General features: G+C 42.1%; 1 protein-coding gene across 5 annotated transcripts in view; it reads left to right on the top strand.

The window, feature by feature from the left end:
• Nucleotides 1-14,958, top strand: part of RASGRF2 (Ras protein specific guanine nucleotide releasing factor 2) — a 233,544-nt gene extending 218,586 nt beyond the window's left edge. For all 5 annotated transcript variants that reach the window (XM_057740270.1, XM_057740256.1, XM_057740266.1 and 2 more), the window contains 4 exons: nucleotides 4,434-4,513; nucleotides 5,904-6,021; nucleotides 7,456-7,524; nucleotides 10,415-14,958. In XM_057740270.1, coding sequence (XP_057596253.1) covers nucleotides 4,434-4,513; nucleotides 5,904-6,021; nucleotides 7,456-7,524; nucleotides 10,415-10,507 — 360 coding nt within the window. In that variant the 3' untranslated portion in view covers nucleotides 10,508-14,958. The remainder of the gene's footprint in view (nucleotides 1-4,433; nucleotides 4,514-5,903; nucleotides 6,022-7,455; nucleotides 7,525-10,414) is intronic.
• Nucleotides 14,959-17,578: the final 2,620 nt, after the last annotated feature.

The raw sequence follows: 17,578 nt of genomic DNA, 5'->3' as shown, positions 1-17,578 counted from the left end.
ACTGTATTCTTACCACTTCATTGATTCCACTCATGCGCATTTCTAAATGGTTAATTTAGAAAAGAGAATACAAATCAAAACATTCATTATAACACATGTGGGGACAGGTTCAGACAATATAGTTGACAGTCAGGAGCTGTTCCCTGAATTATTTAGGGAGGGCACATTGATTCCAAGTGAGCGCAGTGATGTCTGTTCATCCATTCTTTCTCCCTCAAAGTAAAGGTACAAATGCCTTGGGGCCAGAGACCAGGGACAGAGGGCCTCCATGTTCACCTTTTCTTTGTCATTTAAGTAGTCATATTTTGGCATAATGACTTGGATGTGAAGAAATAGAACTTTCTTGATTTTCGTTTAATTGCATTCAGCTTGTTCGTGCTCTTTGTTTTCATTCAGATCATTTCAAGAGTAAGTGACATCACCATGTTCCCCCTGGTCTTCTCCCTGGGTGTTGGTGGGTGGTAGGTCTTGGGAAGGGCTTCTCTGGGCTCGTGGAGGCTGTGTGTACGCACTGGCCTCCTATCGTCGTCTTTGACTGATTAGTCACTGGGTACAAGCCACTGTGAGTTGCCTGTGCCTGGTGGTCACATGGGCACCTACCCCACCGGGAACACGGTGTGGTTATTGCACGCAGGGAGCTTCGCTGACCTCCCCTGCCCTTCATCTCTCACTGGCTCTGCGGAGTCTCTGACACGGGGTGCGTGTTACCTCTGACACAGGCTGCACTGCCTCTTGCTGATCCCCGGTGCGCAGGCTCACTCTGTATTACTAGATGACTCACTTGGCCCTTTCAAAGGGGGTGGGGGGAATTTTCTAGGCTCCTCCATGTGCCACGGGTGCCAGAGGCTAGGCGTGTTTATGCCAGGCCCTCTCTGCCTATCCTCCTTCCACAGACTACCATGCCTGCCTTGTTGTGACCACCCAGAGTTGGTGAATGGCGTCTTCAGGGTACCCACCTCCAGGTTTTCAGGCAGGAAGAAGACCGTGTATTCTCTGACATTTCCTCAAAGCTGTCTGGTTTCTGTCGCCCCTTCTGAGGGTTTAAGCCCCTCTCAGAGACACTACTTCTTATTCTATTCTATCTTCTTTTCTCTTTCTAAGCCTTTTAAATTCCTCCCTATGTAGCAAGAAAACAAGCCTAAGTCATATCTTTTATACCCTGCCCCCATTCCTTAGTAGAAACGGAGTGCTCTAAGAATCCCAAATATGGCCCCTGGAACTAGCAGATTCCTCTTCTGTGAATAAAGCCTGGACCTTGCAAATAAAAGCCGCAGCTTTTATAAACACTGTTTTTAAAAACACTTTTAATGTTGAGATCATTGTAGGTTCATGTGCTATTTTAAGAAATAATAGAAATCCCCTCCACCCTACCTCCTCCAGTGGTAACATCTTGCATAACTACAGACAGTATCACAACCACACAATCAACCATTGGTCCCATCCACCAACCTTATTCAGACTTTATCACTTTTACACGTGTTCATTTGTGTGCGTGTGTGTGTGTGTTTAGTGTGCTTTTATTACAGGGATAGATGCATGTAATCACCACCAGAGTCAAGACACAGAACAGTTCTATCACTAGGATCCCTCCTGCCACCCTTTCATAGCCACAGCCACCTTCCCCCTTCTCCCTCCCTAACTCCTGGCAACCACAGATCTGTTTTACATCTCTGTAATTTTGTCATTTAAAGAATGTTGTATAAATGGAATCATGCGGTATATGACATTTTGAGATTACCTTTTTTAAACTCAGCATAATTCCTTTGAGATCCATTCAAGTTGGGACATGTATGAATTCTTAGTTCCTTCTTATTGCTGAGCAGTACCTCCTGGTGTAGACATGTGACATATCATTTAGCCATTCACTCCCTGAAGAACATCTGGGCTGTTTTCGGTTTTAGCTACTACAAATAAAGCTGCTCTGAACGTTCATGTATGGGTTTTGTGTGAGTGTAAGTTTTCATTTCTCTGGGATAAATGCCTGCGAGTGGCAGTTGCTGGGTCATATGGTAATTGTGTATTTAGTTTGAAACTGCCAAACTCTTTTCTAGAGAAGGATGCACCGTTTTACATTCCTATGAGGAATGTATGAGTGAATCAGTTTCTCCACATTCTTGTTAGCATTTGGTATTGTCACTGTTTTTGCTTTTAGCCATTTTGAAATCTCATCCTTGTTTTAATTTGCATTTCCTAGTGGCCAATAACGTGAAACGTCTTTTCATGTGCTTGTCTGCATCTGTATATCCTCTTCAGCAAATGTCTGCTCATGTCTTCAGCTCATTTTGTAATTAGATTGTTTTCTTTTTTTACCTTTGAGATTTGAGAGTTTTTTCTATATTCCTCCACTTTATTCTCCTGTTTCAAAATTATTTTAGCTACTTTGGGTGCTGTGACTTCCGTATAAATTTTAGACTAAAAACTGGGTCTTAAAAACTTTACTGAGATTTCCATTAGAATGCCATTAAGCCAATCAATTTAGGGAGAATTGTCATCTTACTATATTGTCTTCCAGTCCGTAAACACCGTATTTCTCACTCTTTCTTTAGGTTTTCTTTGATTTCTTAAATCAGCACTTTGAAATCAACACACAAGTCCTGTATATGTTTCGTTAGATTTATGCCTAAATATTTCATTTTCTTTGGAGATATTTTACATGTTCTTGTGGTTTTAATTTTGGTTTCCACACGTTCATTGCTAGTATATACAAACGTAATTGATTTTTGTATGTTGGTCTTGTGTCTGTGACCTTGATGAACTCACTTATTAGTCCTAGGAGCTTTTTTGTAGATTCCTTGGGATTTTCTATGTAGACAATTTTGTCACTTGTAAATAGGAACAATCTTATTTCTTCCTTTCCAATTTATATGCCTTTTATTTCCTTTTCTTGCCTAATTGTTCTGGCTAGACTTTTCAATGCTATGTTGAATAGGATAATAAGAGAGGACATTCTTAACCTTGTTCTTAATCTTGGGGGAAAAGCTTTCAGTTTTTCACTGTTAAGGATTGTGTTAGCTGTAGGCTTTTTATAAATGCGTTTTATAAAATTGAGGAAGCTACCCTCTTTCCTACTTTTTGAGAGATTTTATGATGAATGGGTATTGGAATACTATTTTTAAAGTTAGCTTTAAACAGCTCTATTAGAATCCAAAAGCTGGACACTGAGCCATTTGACATGGTTGGGTTTTGTCTCCCTCTAAGGCAGGGGTGGCCTCAGCCATTGGGCACTGGATGCAAAGAGCCTGTTATCCTGTCACACACGTCACACTTCATCAGGGTCGATATTGGTCAGTCCATAGCCAAGCAACATAATATGTGCTTTGATGACTTGGAAATTAACAGTTGAAAAGATTCATCATGAAAACTCCCTGACACGAGACCTCTCCTTTAAGATTCTCTACTCAACTTGTACTTTTCAGTTCTTTAAGTTCCTAAGTTTCTTGTGCATTACAGTTTTCCTTTTCTACACATTTTCTATCTTTTTGGCTAAATGTGTAGTGTAGTCACTTTTTCTTCTCCACATGTTCTTCCTTCTTTTTTTTTTTCTCTTTTTTAAAAAATTTATTTATTTTTATTTATTTATTGGCTGCGTTGGGTTTTCATTGCTGCACATGGGGTTTCTCTAGTTGCTGCGAATGGGGGCTACTCTTCATTGTGGTGCGCAGGCTCCTCATTGTAGTGGCTTCTCTTGTGGAGCACGGGCCCTAGGCATGTGGGCTTCAGTAGCTGCAGCACATGGGCTCAATAGTTGTGGTTCACGGGCTTAGTTGCTCTGTGGCATGTGGAATCTTCCCAGGGCAGGGCTTGAACCCATGTCCCCTGCATTGGCAGGCAGATTCTTTACCACTGCACCACCTAGGAAGTCCCTTTCCTTTTTTTTTTAAATAAATGTTATTATTTATTTATTTATTTATTGGCTGCTTTAGGTCTTTGTTGCTTCTCACGGGCTTTCTCTAGTTGCAGTCAGTGGGGGCTACTCTTCATTGTGGTGCGCAGGCTTTTCACTGTGGTGGCTTCTCTTGTTGCGGAGCATGGGCTCTAGGCACGTGGGCTTCAATAGTTGTGGCATGTGGACTCAATAGTTGTGGCTTGCGGGCTCTAGAGCGCTGGCTCAGTAGTTGTGGAGCATGGGCTTAGTTGCTCCGCGGCATGTGGGATCTTCCTGGACTAGGGATTGAACCCGTGTGCCCTGCATTGGCAGGTGGATTCTTAACCACTGTGCCACCAGGGAAGCCCCTTCCTTCCTTTTTTAAACATCAAATCTAAATATAATGCCCCCTCTCTATACTTTGAAAGTCATATCACATCACAATATTCTGGCAAAGGTATCAGTAACTGCCGCTATAGAAGAGAATTGAGCATCTTTTGGTAATTTACCACCTTACCAAACCATAAGAATATTTTCATGACATTCTAAGTTACTTGTTTCTTTCTAGACAAAAGCTCTAATGGACAAGCTTCAGAAGACTGTTTCATCTGAAGGAAGATTTAAAAATCTCAGAGAAACCCTTAAAAAGTATGTCTATTTTAATTATTAAATTATTCATAATTCAGAAATATATTTATGTAATTTTTATAGTGTACAGATACTGGCTTGCCTCCTACTTTGCTTTGAAAAGAAAAACAAATGGGATACAACTTCCATCATCTAGGTGCTTTTCTGATTGCCCTTTTCATTTGGAATACTGTACATATAGTAAGTGAATCGCTTATGGATATACTCAAGATGTGCAGAGCTGGCCAAATAAGAAGAAAATATCACCACGGTAAATCAAACCATCTTCTACTGTAAAAAGTTTCTTGACTTGGCATTTCCTATTCTAAACACAGTGATTTCCTGTGATTTTTTTTTTTTTACTATTCCAGTGCCTGTTGATTATTGTTATATATTTTTGGTCTTTTATTGCTGGATCACTCTCTCTTTCTACAGACACACACACAGTCACACATGCACACACACACACACACACACACACACACACACACGTGCGTGGGGTGGGGGAGGGAATAAAATACATTCTCCTGCAACTTGTTTTCTTATCATCTGCTGCACATACTTGCCTTACTCTGGAAAATATTGTCCTGTGATGCTGTGAGTGAAAGAAAGACTGATGGTAACAGCAACAATAGTATAAGAACTACTCACTGGATACTTGCTAAACGACAGACTCTATGTTAAGTGCTTGATGTGTCTTATTTAAGTCTCACAGCAAACTAAAGAGAGAAGTTTTATTGTCTCCACTTCACAGATAAGGAAACTGCAGATCAGACAGTTTGCCCTGAATCACTCAGTAAGTGGTCAAGCGGGGACTCAAACCCAGTTCCCTCTGGATCAAAAGGCCGTATTCTGAGCCTCTAGACTCCCTGAGAACAAGTTTATCCCCCTTCTGAACAAACAAAGAAGGTCTGACTTTAGCATGCAGTTGTGATGTTAAGTCTATACCTTCTAAAACATGTAAATACTAACTAAAGCAGAAAACAAGTTTTATGAGCTCTGATTACATTGACTTTTTCCACCCTCTTCTTTATGAATGTTGAATGTTTGCACTTTAATGAAGTGAGGGCATGGGGTTTTGCTACATGCTTTTACCCCTCAGAGAAGTGTGGCCAATGCAGATAGATACTGCAAGCAAGTCTCGCCAGCAAATGTTTGTCTATAAGACATCCTGTTGTTTGAAATACCATTGTCTCAAACACATAGTAAAGCATGGGCTGTAATTTTTTATCATGTTCTACGGTGAGGCATATTTAAAACTCTGCATGTGGTAAGTGTGCTTCTGAAAATGGAATTGAAAGACTATTCTTCAGGATGCGAGCAGCACAGTTGCTTCCTGTTTATTTTAAACTGGGGGGTAAGTGGACACTTGTGGGAATGAGCCTGAGAACAGTGCCTCTTGGTCTTGCAGTTGTAACCCCCCTGCCGTTCCTTACCTGGGGATGTACCTGACAGACCTGGCATTTATTGAAGAAGGAACACCAAACTTTACTGAGGAAGGCCTCGTCAATTTCTCCAAGATGAGAATGGTAGGTGAGAATTTCATACAGTCAGGCTTTCTCCGTGACATCAGTGGCTTATAGAGAAGAGGCCATGTCATGGAAGTTCACTGCTTTTTACTCTCGAGGTGGAAGAGGTGGTGGACACCGGGTCTGATGGGTCTGATACCTGACGTTGGCCGATTCAGGAGACTTTCGCAGGCCCATTTCAGCTTGCAGTCTGGACGAAGGGGTTGGGGAATAAATCTTCAGGGGTGACTTTTTATGTATGTATGTATGTGTGCGATTTATTTATTTATTTACTTATTGGCTGCCTTTGGTCTTCATTGCTGCACGTGGGCTTTCTGTAGCTGCAGTGAGCGGGGGCTTCTCTTTGTTGCAGTGCGCGGGCTTCTTATTGTGGTGGCTTCTCTTGTTGTGAAGCATGGGCTCGAAGCGCACAGGCTTTAGTACTTGTGGCATGCGGGCTCAGTAGCTGTGGCTCGAGGGCTCTAGGGCACAGGCTCAGTAGTTGCTGCTCACGGGCTTATTTGCTCCACAGCATGTGGGATCTTCCCAGACCAGGGATCGAACCCACGTCCCCTGCATTGGCAGGTAGATTCTTAACTACTCTGCCACCAGGGAAGTCCCTCCAGGGATAACTTTCTAAGACAGATGCTGAGGCTTCTTGCTGGACAGCTGGATTCTGAGCACCAAGTTAGAAGTGTTACCAACCAGGGTTCTTGCCTGCCTTAATCAGCAGAAATTGATCAGAGGCCAGACAAGAAATTCAGGCAAGGCTTTATTGAGGCCCCTGCTGCAGTGAACAAACAACAGCTTTCTTTGCTTCACTCTCTGGCGGGGCTGGGGCAAGCTTGTTCCTTATATGCTGTGAAGGTAGGGTGTGTCCAGGGGTCTGCCCACAGGGATGGCTTAGGTGGTTTGCCACCCCTTAGGTGGTGGTGTATGCAGGGTTAGGGCACCCGCAGTTTCCTGGTTTTGCTCCTACTCCTCAAAAGTGGCAGTGGGTTTTTTGATCTCTTTGTATCTTTTGTCCAGAATTTGCCCTAACTGCAAGCATGCATACCTGTTATTTTTAGTCCCATATAGTTTCTTTGTATTTTGTTGCTCAAGGAGAGGTGTGTCCAGGTGCAAGCACTGCAGCACTGCAGCAAAGGGTCCCAGGTCCCAGCCTGTCTGAGAAGCAAGGAGCCCATGGACACTAGCACCCACAGCCTGCCACTCCTGAACCTGAGGCCACCCCATGCCAGCTGTTTCCCTGATGGTGAATTCAGTATTTTCTTGCTGTTAGCATTTTGTGTGGCTCATTAAAGGGCAAGAAAGCCCTGGGACCTAGAGCATGATTAGGCAGGGCTCCAGATACCTCACTGGAGGAAGCGACTGACTACTCCAGGACAGGCTCCCAGAAGACTGTGCTGCAACACAGGGCAGTACTTAGCTTTGCTTTTGTTGTTTCTCTGTCAGATATCACACATCATCAGAGAGATACGCCAGTTCCAGCAGACTTCCTATCGAATAGACCATCAGCCAAAGGTAATATTGTGTGGTTTTAAGGGAATTTAATGAAGAAAAAAGTGGACATTAGTGAATTGGAAACAGCAGTAGAGTAGATCAATAATACCAAAGGCTGACTCAAGGAAAAGACCAGTAAAACAAACATTTGGTAACTCTAAGAAAAACATGAAAGAAAGCAAAAGGAATATCAATTCATCATCAAATTCTATTTTACGTCCTATATTTCTTGTGAAACTGTCTATACCACCACCACCAACACCACCCCTGGTCCAAGTTACTGATATCTGCTACCTAGTCTACAGAATGCAAATCCATTCTACAAATTTATAGCCAGCTGGAACTCTCTGAAACACACAGTGGAAGTTGTTTGGTCCTTGTGTAAAATATTTTATTGGCTTCCCTTTGCTCTTAGGATGAGGAAAGAAAAAAGTCTTGATATATGCAAGAAATCCTGCATTCTGTGGTCACCCCTCATCTTTCAAGATTCATCTCACATCTTATACCTCCTTCCTCTCTCCATCCCCACCATAACTACTGGTCTTTATTACCTCTTTGTTTCTTCTTTCCTTTCTTTACTTTTCTTTTTCTTCCTTCCTTCCTTCCTTCCTTCCTTCCTTCCTTCCTTCCTTCCTTCCTTTCTTTCTTCTTTTCATTTTTTAATAGACATTACTTTTTAGAATCATTTAACTTTACAGAAAAATTGAGAAGGTAGGACAGAAGATTCCCATATAACTCACAGCCAGTTTTCCCTATTATTTCATAGAACTTGACATGCACATTATGAAATTCCTAAAGAAGCTTTGATGGGCAAAAAAGAAAAATTGATAAGGACTTTTTGAAAAATAAGAAGACTAAGGGAGAACGTTCCTGACCAGATATAAACACTAAAACTGTGGTGAATAAAACAGGACTGTATTGGCACAGGAATTCAAATTCAGTGGAGCCGGATAAAGTCCAGATGCAGATTTTGTCTGTATGAAAATCTAACATGGGATAAAGGAGACATTTAAAGAAAGTACCAGAAAGAAACTGACCATTGTGTAAATGGAATAGGAATTTTGGCTCTCCATCTTATACCATTCACAAAAATAAATTCCAGATGAATTCAGTACTTAAATATAAAAAGAAATATTAAATTATTATAATAAAATATAGAACGAAATGTTTATGACCTTTGGATTTGAAAGACCTTTTTAAACACAGAATGCAAAAGCTGTAAAAGACAAGCTTGATAAAGTTTGCTGAATCAAAATCTAAAACTTCTGTATGACAAAGGGCAATTGTTTAAAAGTCAAAATACAAACAGTAGATTAGGAGACAATATTTGTAACATATAAAGCAAAGAGACAGAATAAAAGTATTCCTATAAATCTAAAAGAAAAGCATAAACAACCAAATAGGAAAACTGGCAAAGCTATAAATAGGTAACTCATAGAAGAAGAAACAAAAAAGTCCAATAAACATTTGGAAAATGCTCAGCTTCATTATTAAGAAAAAAATGCAAATCATGAAACATCATTATCAGCTATCAGACAGATTTTTTAAATATTGATAACAGCAGACATTAGCTACGGTGTGGTATAATAGGTACTCTTATGTACTATAGGTACAACAATTTTGGAGGTCATTTTATATTATCTTTTAAAATTAAAAATTGATATACCAGCTAACTGGAACTCTCATACATTGCTGCTGAGAGTAACACAGAACAGTCTCTTTGGAAAACTGTATAAGTTGGAGGTTTCTTAAAATGTTAAATATGCATCTACCTTATGACCCAGGTATTTATCCAAGGGGGAAGTGAAAACATGCCCATTAAAAGTCTCGTATAAAATGTTTATAGCATTTCTTAATAATAGCCAAAAATTGGAAACAGCCCAGATGTCCATAAATAGATGAATGGAAAAACAAATTGTGGTGTATCTCTACAATGGACCCACTACTCAGCAATGGAAGAGGACAAACCACTGAAACACACCACAGTATAGGTGAATCTCGAAACATTATGCGGAGTAAAAGAAGCCAGACACAAAAGAGTACATACTGTGTGATTCCATTTATGCGAAGTTCTAGAGCAGAAAAAACTAATGTGGTGATAGAAATCTGAGCAGCAATTGCTTCTGGGAGCAGTTTGAGAAGGTGCATGAGGGAACTTTCTGGGGTAATGAAATTATTCTCTAGCATGCTATATATGTAAGTTACATGGGTATTTACATTGGTCAAAACTAATCAAGCTTAATTTTACTTATGTCTGTTAATATCTCAATAAAAATAAAGAAAATTTTTCATGGAAACACCCCATATTCCAACATGTTCATTTCAGTGTCCTTTCCTTTCATTTAATTTCCAGTGTCTAGAGGACCATTCACACGTGAGCACTAGGAAGCATGCTAACACTGACTTCACTGTAACTTTGTGTCATAGTGAAATGTTGACAGCAGCCAAATGCCCATCAATGTGAGATCATCAAATAAACTCTGATGTGTTTTTTACAGCACAGCAGTTAGAGTTCTTTATACTGACATGAGGAGCTCTCCATGACTTCCAGTTTGATGGAAGTAAAATAAAATGTACCATTTTGAAACCACTTATGATTATAAGGGGAAAAATGATTTCTGTAAGAGCATGGTAATGTCTAGAAAGACACAGAAAACGTCTGGGAGAATACAAGCCACCTGCTAACAGTGGTGCTTCTTGAGGGCAGTGCCTGGGGTTGGGTGCTAAGAGAGGACTAGAGATAGTTGATTTTTTTTTTTTACAGTGAGAATATATTCATAATTTTCTTTTAGTTACATAAAGTGTTTCACTGTTTAGGAGAAAATGTTGAATTGTGTCAGATTCCATTCAGAAAATGTACGTTCTGGTGTTGCAAAAGAACTCAAAGCAGGGATTTCCCTTTCTTCTCCAGGTCACTCAGTACTTGCTTGACAAAGCCCTCATCATAGATGAAGATACACTGTATGAGCTGTCACTAAAAATTGAACCTCGGCTCCCTGCTTGACGATCTGGCCTCACCCCACATCCGTGGAATTTTCATGGAAAGCAGAATGGACAGAACTGTGCATGCCATGCCTCCCACAGTGCAGGGAGCACGGGGGATGGAGACGAAGCCAGTCTCCTTTGTCCCCCGAAGATGAAGGAACCAAACTGGAATTCTGCCTCCAGCCAGGGAAGCCCAGCTCGTTGGGGTCAAAGACAGATGCTTCAGACTTGGGTGGGAAGGTGACGAGATTGATATTTGGTGAAGCTGAGGGCACATTTGCATGAGGGAGTAGAAGATGGGAGGTGCTGGCAGCTATTTTAATGAAGCAAGTAAGAAGGGGAATTTGAAACTCTGCCGCGTGTTCTGTCAGAACTCAGGGATGAGGGTCCATGGAAGAGGCTTGTGATGTTTCGCTGGCACTTCACTGGCCTGGTGCACCTCCCAGTCTTCTCCTAGAATTTAACTGCTTCTGTTACATTTCCTTTGTCACAGGCTTCCAGAAGAGCCGAGGCCGCCTCTGGAGGGGTGAGCCGACACATAAGCAATTTCAGTCCTCCGCATGTGCATGGTTTTCAGTGCATCATAAACATTTATACTGGAGGAATGGCATGTTCTGAAACTGGTCTTTCAGTCTTTAGGCAGCAGGACAGGAAACACATGTTGAAACTCAAGTGGATTTGTATGTAACATTTCCATAATTAAAAACTCAGTGGCTGTGCCCCTGAGGAGTCCAGCCAGTGGCTATCTCAAGGTGGGGCAGGAGGGGGCTTCTTCCCAAGGCTGTGGAGCCCAGGAAGCCGATGCCCTTGGAGAGGCAGGTGCAGACTTTGCAAAACGATGCCCACGCACCTCACCGACAAAACTGTGGAATATGACAGAAGGCCACAAAGTGCTATGGGGAAGAGTGGGTTTCTATCCTAAGTGAAAAGATATACTTTAAAATCATCCCTGCGCCTTGCTGTGCTTGTTTTCTCTCCCCCTCCTTGGTAATGGGGGAATCTATTCTGATTTACACAAACCATCTTTAGGCACATTATGAACGTTGGTTGTATTTTTTTTTTTAAGCTGTTTAGTGAGATTTTCTTTTTAAAACCCACCCTTCCGTGTGCTATTGGTAGATGATTCTTCCCCAGTCATCTTTGTTTTTAAGTTTTGAGACATTTCTGAGTGAAAATATTGTAAGTATATAGGAAACGGACCCAACCACTCAACAGCTCTTGTGTCAGAAAACCAAATGCAGGGGTTAGCCCTCCTGCACTAGGCTGGGAAAGTGACCTTGCCTTCCCCAGGATTGGTGGTTGTTGAAGAAATAGGGCTATCTCATATTTACCTCCCTCTTCTCTTCTCAGGGAGACCTCTGCTTTCAAAGAAGAAAAAAGATAGAGAGTTACTGTTCCCTGAGCCTGTTGCATCTGGCAGGCATGAAGCGTATTGATGCTGACAATGAAAAAATTGATCTGTTTGGCTGCTTTCTTTCTTTGCACTTTAATTATGTTGTTAGAGCTGACAGCTGACTAATAAATTCAACTTGCTGGCTCACAAGACCCAGTGGCATTGATAATGTCCCACAGAAGTAGAGAATGTACATTTTTCCTGCATGGTAAGGGCCATCTCTGTACATAACTATATAGTGAAATATCAAGTACGTAAAAGAAAATATTTATAATATTTGAACACCATTCCAAAAATATTTTCAATAGCTCATATTAGCCAACAGGATAGCACTAAATCCAAGGAGGGTGACTTATGGATGCTTTATTTTTCTTTAAAAAAAATGTTGTTTGTTTTTTCTCTTTAGTTTCAAATAAGAGGTTGATGCATCTTGAGGCATGATAAGAAGCAAGGGTTGTTTGGACCCTAACAATGCATAACTTACAATTTATTTCTCAATGTTCAGAAACAGAATTTGAATTAGGGTGTCAATTGCACCAAGCACTTCAAGGTCTTACAAATGAATAAGGAAGTAAAGGTTAACTTTCTTGGTGCAAAAACATAGTTTTGGAAGATGAACTAAAACCAGGACAAATCCATGAAAGGACCACACACATAGTAGTTTAAGGCAGAACAACACACGGAAAGGCTGAAGCATTGGACTCTGCCTTTAGAGTCCCCAAAGTCTTCCAGAAGGGAGGGCGTGGTTCTGTGGGCACTGTCCCTGGAAGTTTGGACCCTTAATTCTCTGACCTAAATGTTCTAGAGGCACTGCAGCCATTCCTAATAGAGAAAACTAGGAAATAGAGGAATTTCCAAATGCTCCTGCCCTTTGGGCATACAGGTTTTCCTCCACTAGTGACAAAGCTTTCAGGCCTGTTTCCTGCAGAATGTTGGAAGCGCCCCCCAGTGGTCAGCTATGGGCACTGTCAGTAGTCGAAGTGGACCTTTAGCGTTTTACTGAGAGTCACGTGCCCCTCCGTCTGCTTGGTAGAGTCTGAAGCCTCGCTGGAGCTGCAAGAGAGAGCACTCTACCTCCAAGGGAGTTGCTTTTGATGACCTGCACCATTTCTGGGCCAGCTGGGAGAAGAAAGCGCATTTTTAAAAATCTTAATTTGGTCACATTTAAAATCCCCAAGAGCAATTTGTGGTTTCTTTTTGATTGTTTAAAGCACTCATCCTCTTCTGCCTCGCAAACTTTGTGTGATTGTTGGAGCGTGCACTCCTGACTGTGTCTGCTTATATTCTGTTATATGAGACCCATTTCTATGAATACATGGGAGGTCAGCCCCTAACAGCCAAGTAGGGAACTCTTATATTATTGCAAAATTAACCTAGAAAATCAGAGGTAAAATCCAATTTCATGCTTTCAGATGAATACCCACATTTTGTACTGTCAATGAAATTATCTTGGGGATTTTAGGGGATGCCTTTGGTTATTAACTAAGACATCCAGTTTTGCTACAGGGACAAATCTCTTACTTAAGCCAATATATTATGTGACAGATTCAGGCATGAAGTAGAATGTTGTCACTTTTCGTTAGTGTTTCTCTGAAGGAATTTAAAGAGGGAATTTTAAACTACTGTTGCAATATTTTTAACTTGCTCTCACACCAAGTCCCCGTTAACCGTTTGCTAAATTTCAGTACAGACACCGAATACCTCAGCAGAGAAAAATCCATCATGCTTCAGTTTGGAGTGTGTGTGATGATGGACCTGCCCCTCTTCTCCTCTCACAGTGTTGTAACAGACAAGACCTTGGGTCAGCAATGATTGGGCCACTTTTACATTCTTAACTAAAAAGAGTAATGCAATAGAGGGGTTGTTCTCAATAAAATTAACTTTTATTTTAAAATAAAAGATTTTATTTAGTTTTTCTTTTCAGAGTTTGCTTTTATGCCCCCTGGAGGGGGAAAAATAACCTTTCCCTTCACTTCATAAGATTTTTTTTTTAAACCAGCCTGTAGGGACTTCCCTGGTGGTACAGTGGGTAAGACTCCTCACTCCCAGTGCAGGGGGTGCAGGTCCAATCCCTGGCATGGCATGCGGGCTGCAGCTGCAACTAAGACCCGGAGCAGCCTAAATAAATACATGTGTTTTAAAGAACCAGCCTGTAAAGTTTATCATTTTTATAGCTATTGAAATGGTATAAAAGATAGCATGTTATTTATGGCTAAAGGATAGAGCTAGGCTAATGTCCACAGCCAGAAGGAGTAAGTGAATAGGATTCATTTTCATTCAGAAAGACAACAGATTGTAACTTTAAATAATGACTTGATTACAGATACCACTATGTGAATCCTGGTAATAAGACTTGAATCAATGGAAATGATTAATCAGAGTGTCATTTCTCTGTGTCTGATAGCGACTTAAAATTAAGGCAGGGCAGAGCCAAAGTAGAAAACAACCATTTTGTTGTAGGTGTAAACACATGAATGATTCAGGAAATTATTCCTCTTGGCTACCACACCGCATGACGTTCGTATTAGGGTTGATTTGATTGTACTTGATCTCACTTGCTCAAGAAAAATAATCGTTCTACTAAATGATGTTGAACCACTGTCTTTTACACCACCGTTGATTTCTCCCTGGAAAGGCAGTTATGAAAGAGCACTGGACTAGGCATCCTAGCCCTGAGTCCTAAGCTCAGATCTACATCTAAAGCTGGGAAACTTTCGGCCAGTGCTGAAACCTCTCTGATCCTCAGTTTCCTGATATGTGAAATGGAGTTAATAGTGATGGCTGTGCTGCCTACCTCACAGGGCTGTCATGAGGACAAAATGGATTACACTGTAAACTGTAAAGTGCTGTCCAAATGTGAGGTAACTTGATTACCATTCTCATCTCTCTTTTGCAGAGGATTTAAATATATTTCTTTGTTATTTGTGTGTGTGTGTGTGTGTGTGTGTGTGTGTGTGTGATGGACAAACCCACATGTTACTTTGAGAAGCATATTGTTTGTGTCCAGTTACTTTGCAAATCTGCTGACATTTTTGACTCCGACAGGGGGATTTGTGCTGTGGCCTAACACTTGCCAGGTGAGGTGCGGGTTATGCCTATATGCAAATTAAACTTTGCCTTTCTCGAATTCTCCAAAATCTCCTTAGTCTTTTCATTTGATTCTTTTAGCATTTTTCTATATTGTCTCCTTCATTGCAATGGGCTCCTTCACATATTCTTTTACTTCTAAAGTTCAGTTGGGGAAAAGGTTTAGAGGAAGCCATGTTGCATGTACTAAAATATCAGAGAATTCAGACTACCTCAAAAAAGATATTAACGGTCATCTAGTCCCACTGTCTTCCCAGTGCTTACATCTTTCCTATGCCATCACCAGCCCAGGTTTGATGCCCTCCAGGGACACACAACTCATACTGCCCAAACAGCTCTGTTCACCTAATGGCAGCTCATGGATGGGCTGTGAAGGGAAGAGCTGCTGAGGTGGAGGCCTGGCCCAGCCGTCACTGGCTTTGACCCTGGTTGGACTCTCAGTCAACTGAGGCTGAGCTCCACGTCCATAAAGTAAGACTCGTATCTGCCCCTAGAATTACTGCAATGGTTACACGGAATAATATATATGAAAATACTTTAACTTTTGTCAAGTGAATAAAGTTGTCCTAACATTTAGAGCTGAAGGAAACATGATGCAGCTGTTGAGCGCAAGAGCCAACTGAGGAAAGGAAGACTGTGGGTCCCTCCTGTCCCCCTGGCTTCCTTTTCCACTTCTGAAATGAGCAATCAGCTTGGTGGGGATTCAGGAACCCAGGTTCCTTTCCTCATGGCATTGTCCTTGCCTACTGGTCAAATCTGGGTCCTGCTACATTCAGGCTCTAGCTAGATTCGGGAACAGAAAAGAGAATAAGCCCATGACAGGAGATTTCCTCTATAGCAAGTGATAGGGCAGTTACACACTTCACTTCTGTTCCTGCTCCTATGGCAAGAGCCAGCCACATGGCCACCCTGGCCACTAGGTGTGGGAAGAGCCCCTGAACTTTGAACAGAGGTGGCAGTGATGAGAAAGGAGTATGTGGCATATGACAGAGATCACATGTGAAGGATTTTAAGAAATCTGAAATTTCTGTTGAGTCCCCTGTGGAGGCTGCCATCCCATCACACCACCTTTCTCATAAGTGTGAGGATGACTAGGCCCCCAGAATGGAGTACCACCTCCCTTTTCTCAATAATATCCCAACTTCTCTTCTGACCTTCCTTACTAACATATGTAAAATTACCCTGTAAAAGATGAGGGGTTGAGGTTAGGTGTGTGTGTGGGGGGAGGCTAAATGTCCAGTAGTAAGGAATTGGGGGGAAAAGAGTGGTTTCTAGTTGTAACTGCCATCCTTTAAATTCTACATTTTCATGCTCTTCAAAACCTCACTATTCTCTGGATCTGGCATTTGGGCTATTTCGGGCTCACTGGATTTATTTCACCTAGTGCCTGAACTGCCATGAAACAGTGAAACAGCAAACCAGCGAAACAGCAGCTGGTCAGCCCCACAGACCTCTAGCTTCATGCCTGTTCTGCCAGGGAAGCAGACAGAATGTACAAACTGGGAACTCTTAGAGGATCATGCAACCAGCTTGGTTGGTCCCAGTCTGCAACTGTTCAATGAAATAACATAGGAGAGCCTATAAAATATCTAAGCATATCATGCAGAAAGGGTATCACTTTGTAAAAATTTCGATTCAATGTATGCTAGGTTCTAATGATAGCATATATATTAACTGAGGTAAGACCAATACAAGACCAATACACAGTAAAGTGCTCAAATCTTAGGTGTACAGCTTGAGGAATTCTTACACATGTGTACACCCATACAACCACCCCCAAATCAGGAAACTTTCCAGCCCCAGAAGGCCCTCTTATGCACTCTCCCAGTCAGTACCCCCATGCAAAGGTAAAATATTTGTTTTTGCTTTGGGTCATATTTAAAAGAGATGGAGGCTCTGAAAGAGAACCGCTGTAGGTGGGAGGTTATTCCCGGGCTCCACGCCCTGTTCCATCACCCGCTCTGAGCATGGGCTGGGTCCTGAGAGGGAAGGGAAAGGAATCAGCTAGTGATGTGCACGTGGCCATAGAAGCTGGGTACGTGACCCTCACCAAAGGCCTGGGCAGCTCCCTCTGAAATGCTGGGCTGCGCTCCAAAGTCCTGGTGGGTCATTGCTATTTACAGTCAACCTTTCTGGTTTGTGGTGGATGTTCCAAGGAGGGCTATTTTTAAGCAGGGTGATGGCCTGCAGGACCTTCTGGGTAGTAAATTAAGCTGGTGTGGATACAAAGTGAGATTGTCTAGCAATCTACTTCAGATGGCCTGATCTAGAAGAAAAAGGGGATCGTTCCTGAATCCAGGCACCAGACAATGAGTTGGAAGGAGATGCCCTGGTCCCTGGTTCAGAGCATGATTGAAAGCTGGAGAGAGGGGGGCTGTAGACGTCTAACTCCGCTTGGAGGGGAGAGGGAAGAGCGGACAGCCCCGGAGAGAGGGGGTGTGGGGGATGGTGGAGAAAGAGACCATTCTCCACAGCCAACCGTAGCCCCAGGGATGGCTCCTGAGCGAAGATAGGAACAAATTCCCTAACAGGTGCAGCAGTTTCCCGGCGGTCCTTCCATCCTGAGGCCGGGGCCCACGGGATCCAGGAACCCCTCGCAGAGCCCTGGGA

Source organism: Hippopotamus amphibius, chromosome 1 (assembly GCF_030028045.1).
Source record: "Hippopotamus amphibius kiboko isolate mHipAmp2 chromosome 1, mHipAmp2.hap2, whole genome shotgun sequence".
In the NCBI taxonomy this organism is placed as follows: domain Eukaryota; kingdom Metazoa; phylum Chordata; class Mammalia; order Artiodactyla; family Hippopotamidae; genus Hippopotamus; species Hippopotamus amphibius.
This window is presented reverse-complemented; position numbering and strand designations above follow the sequence as displayed.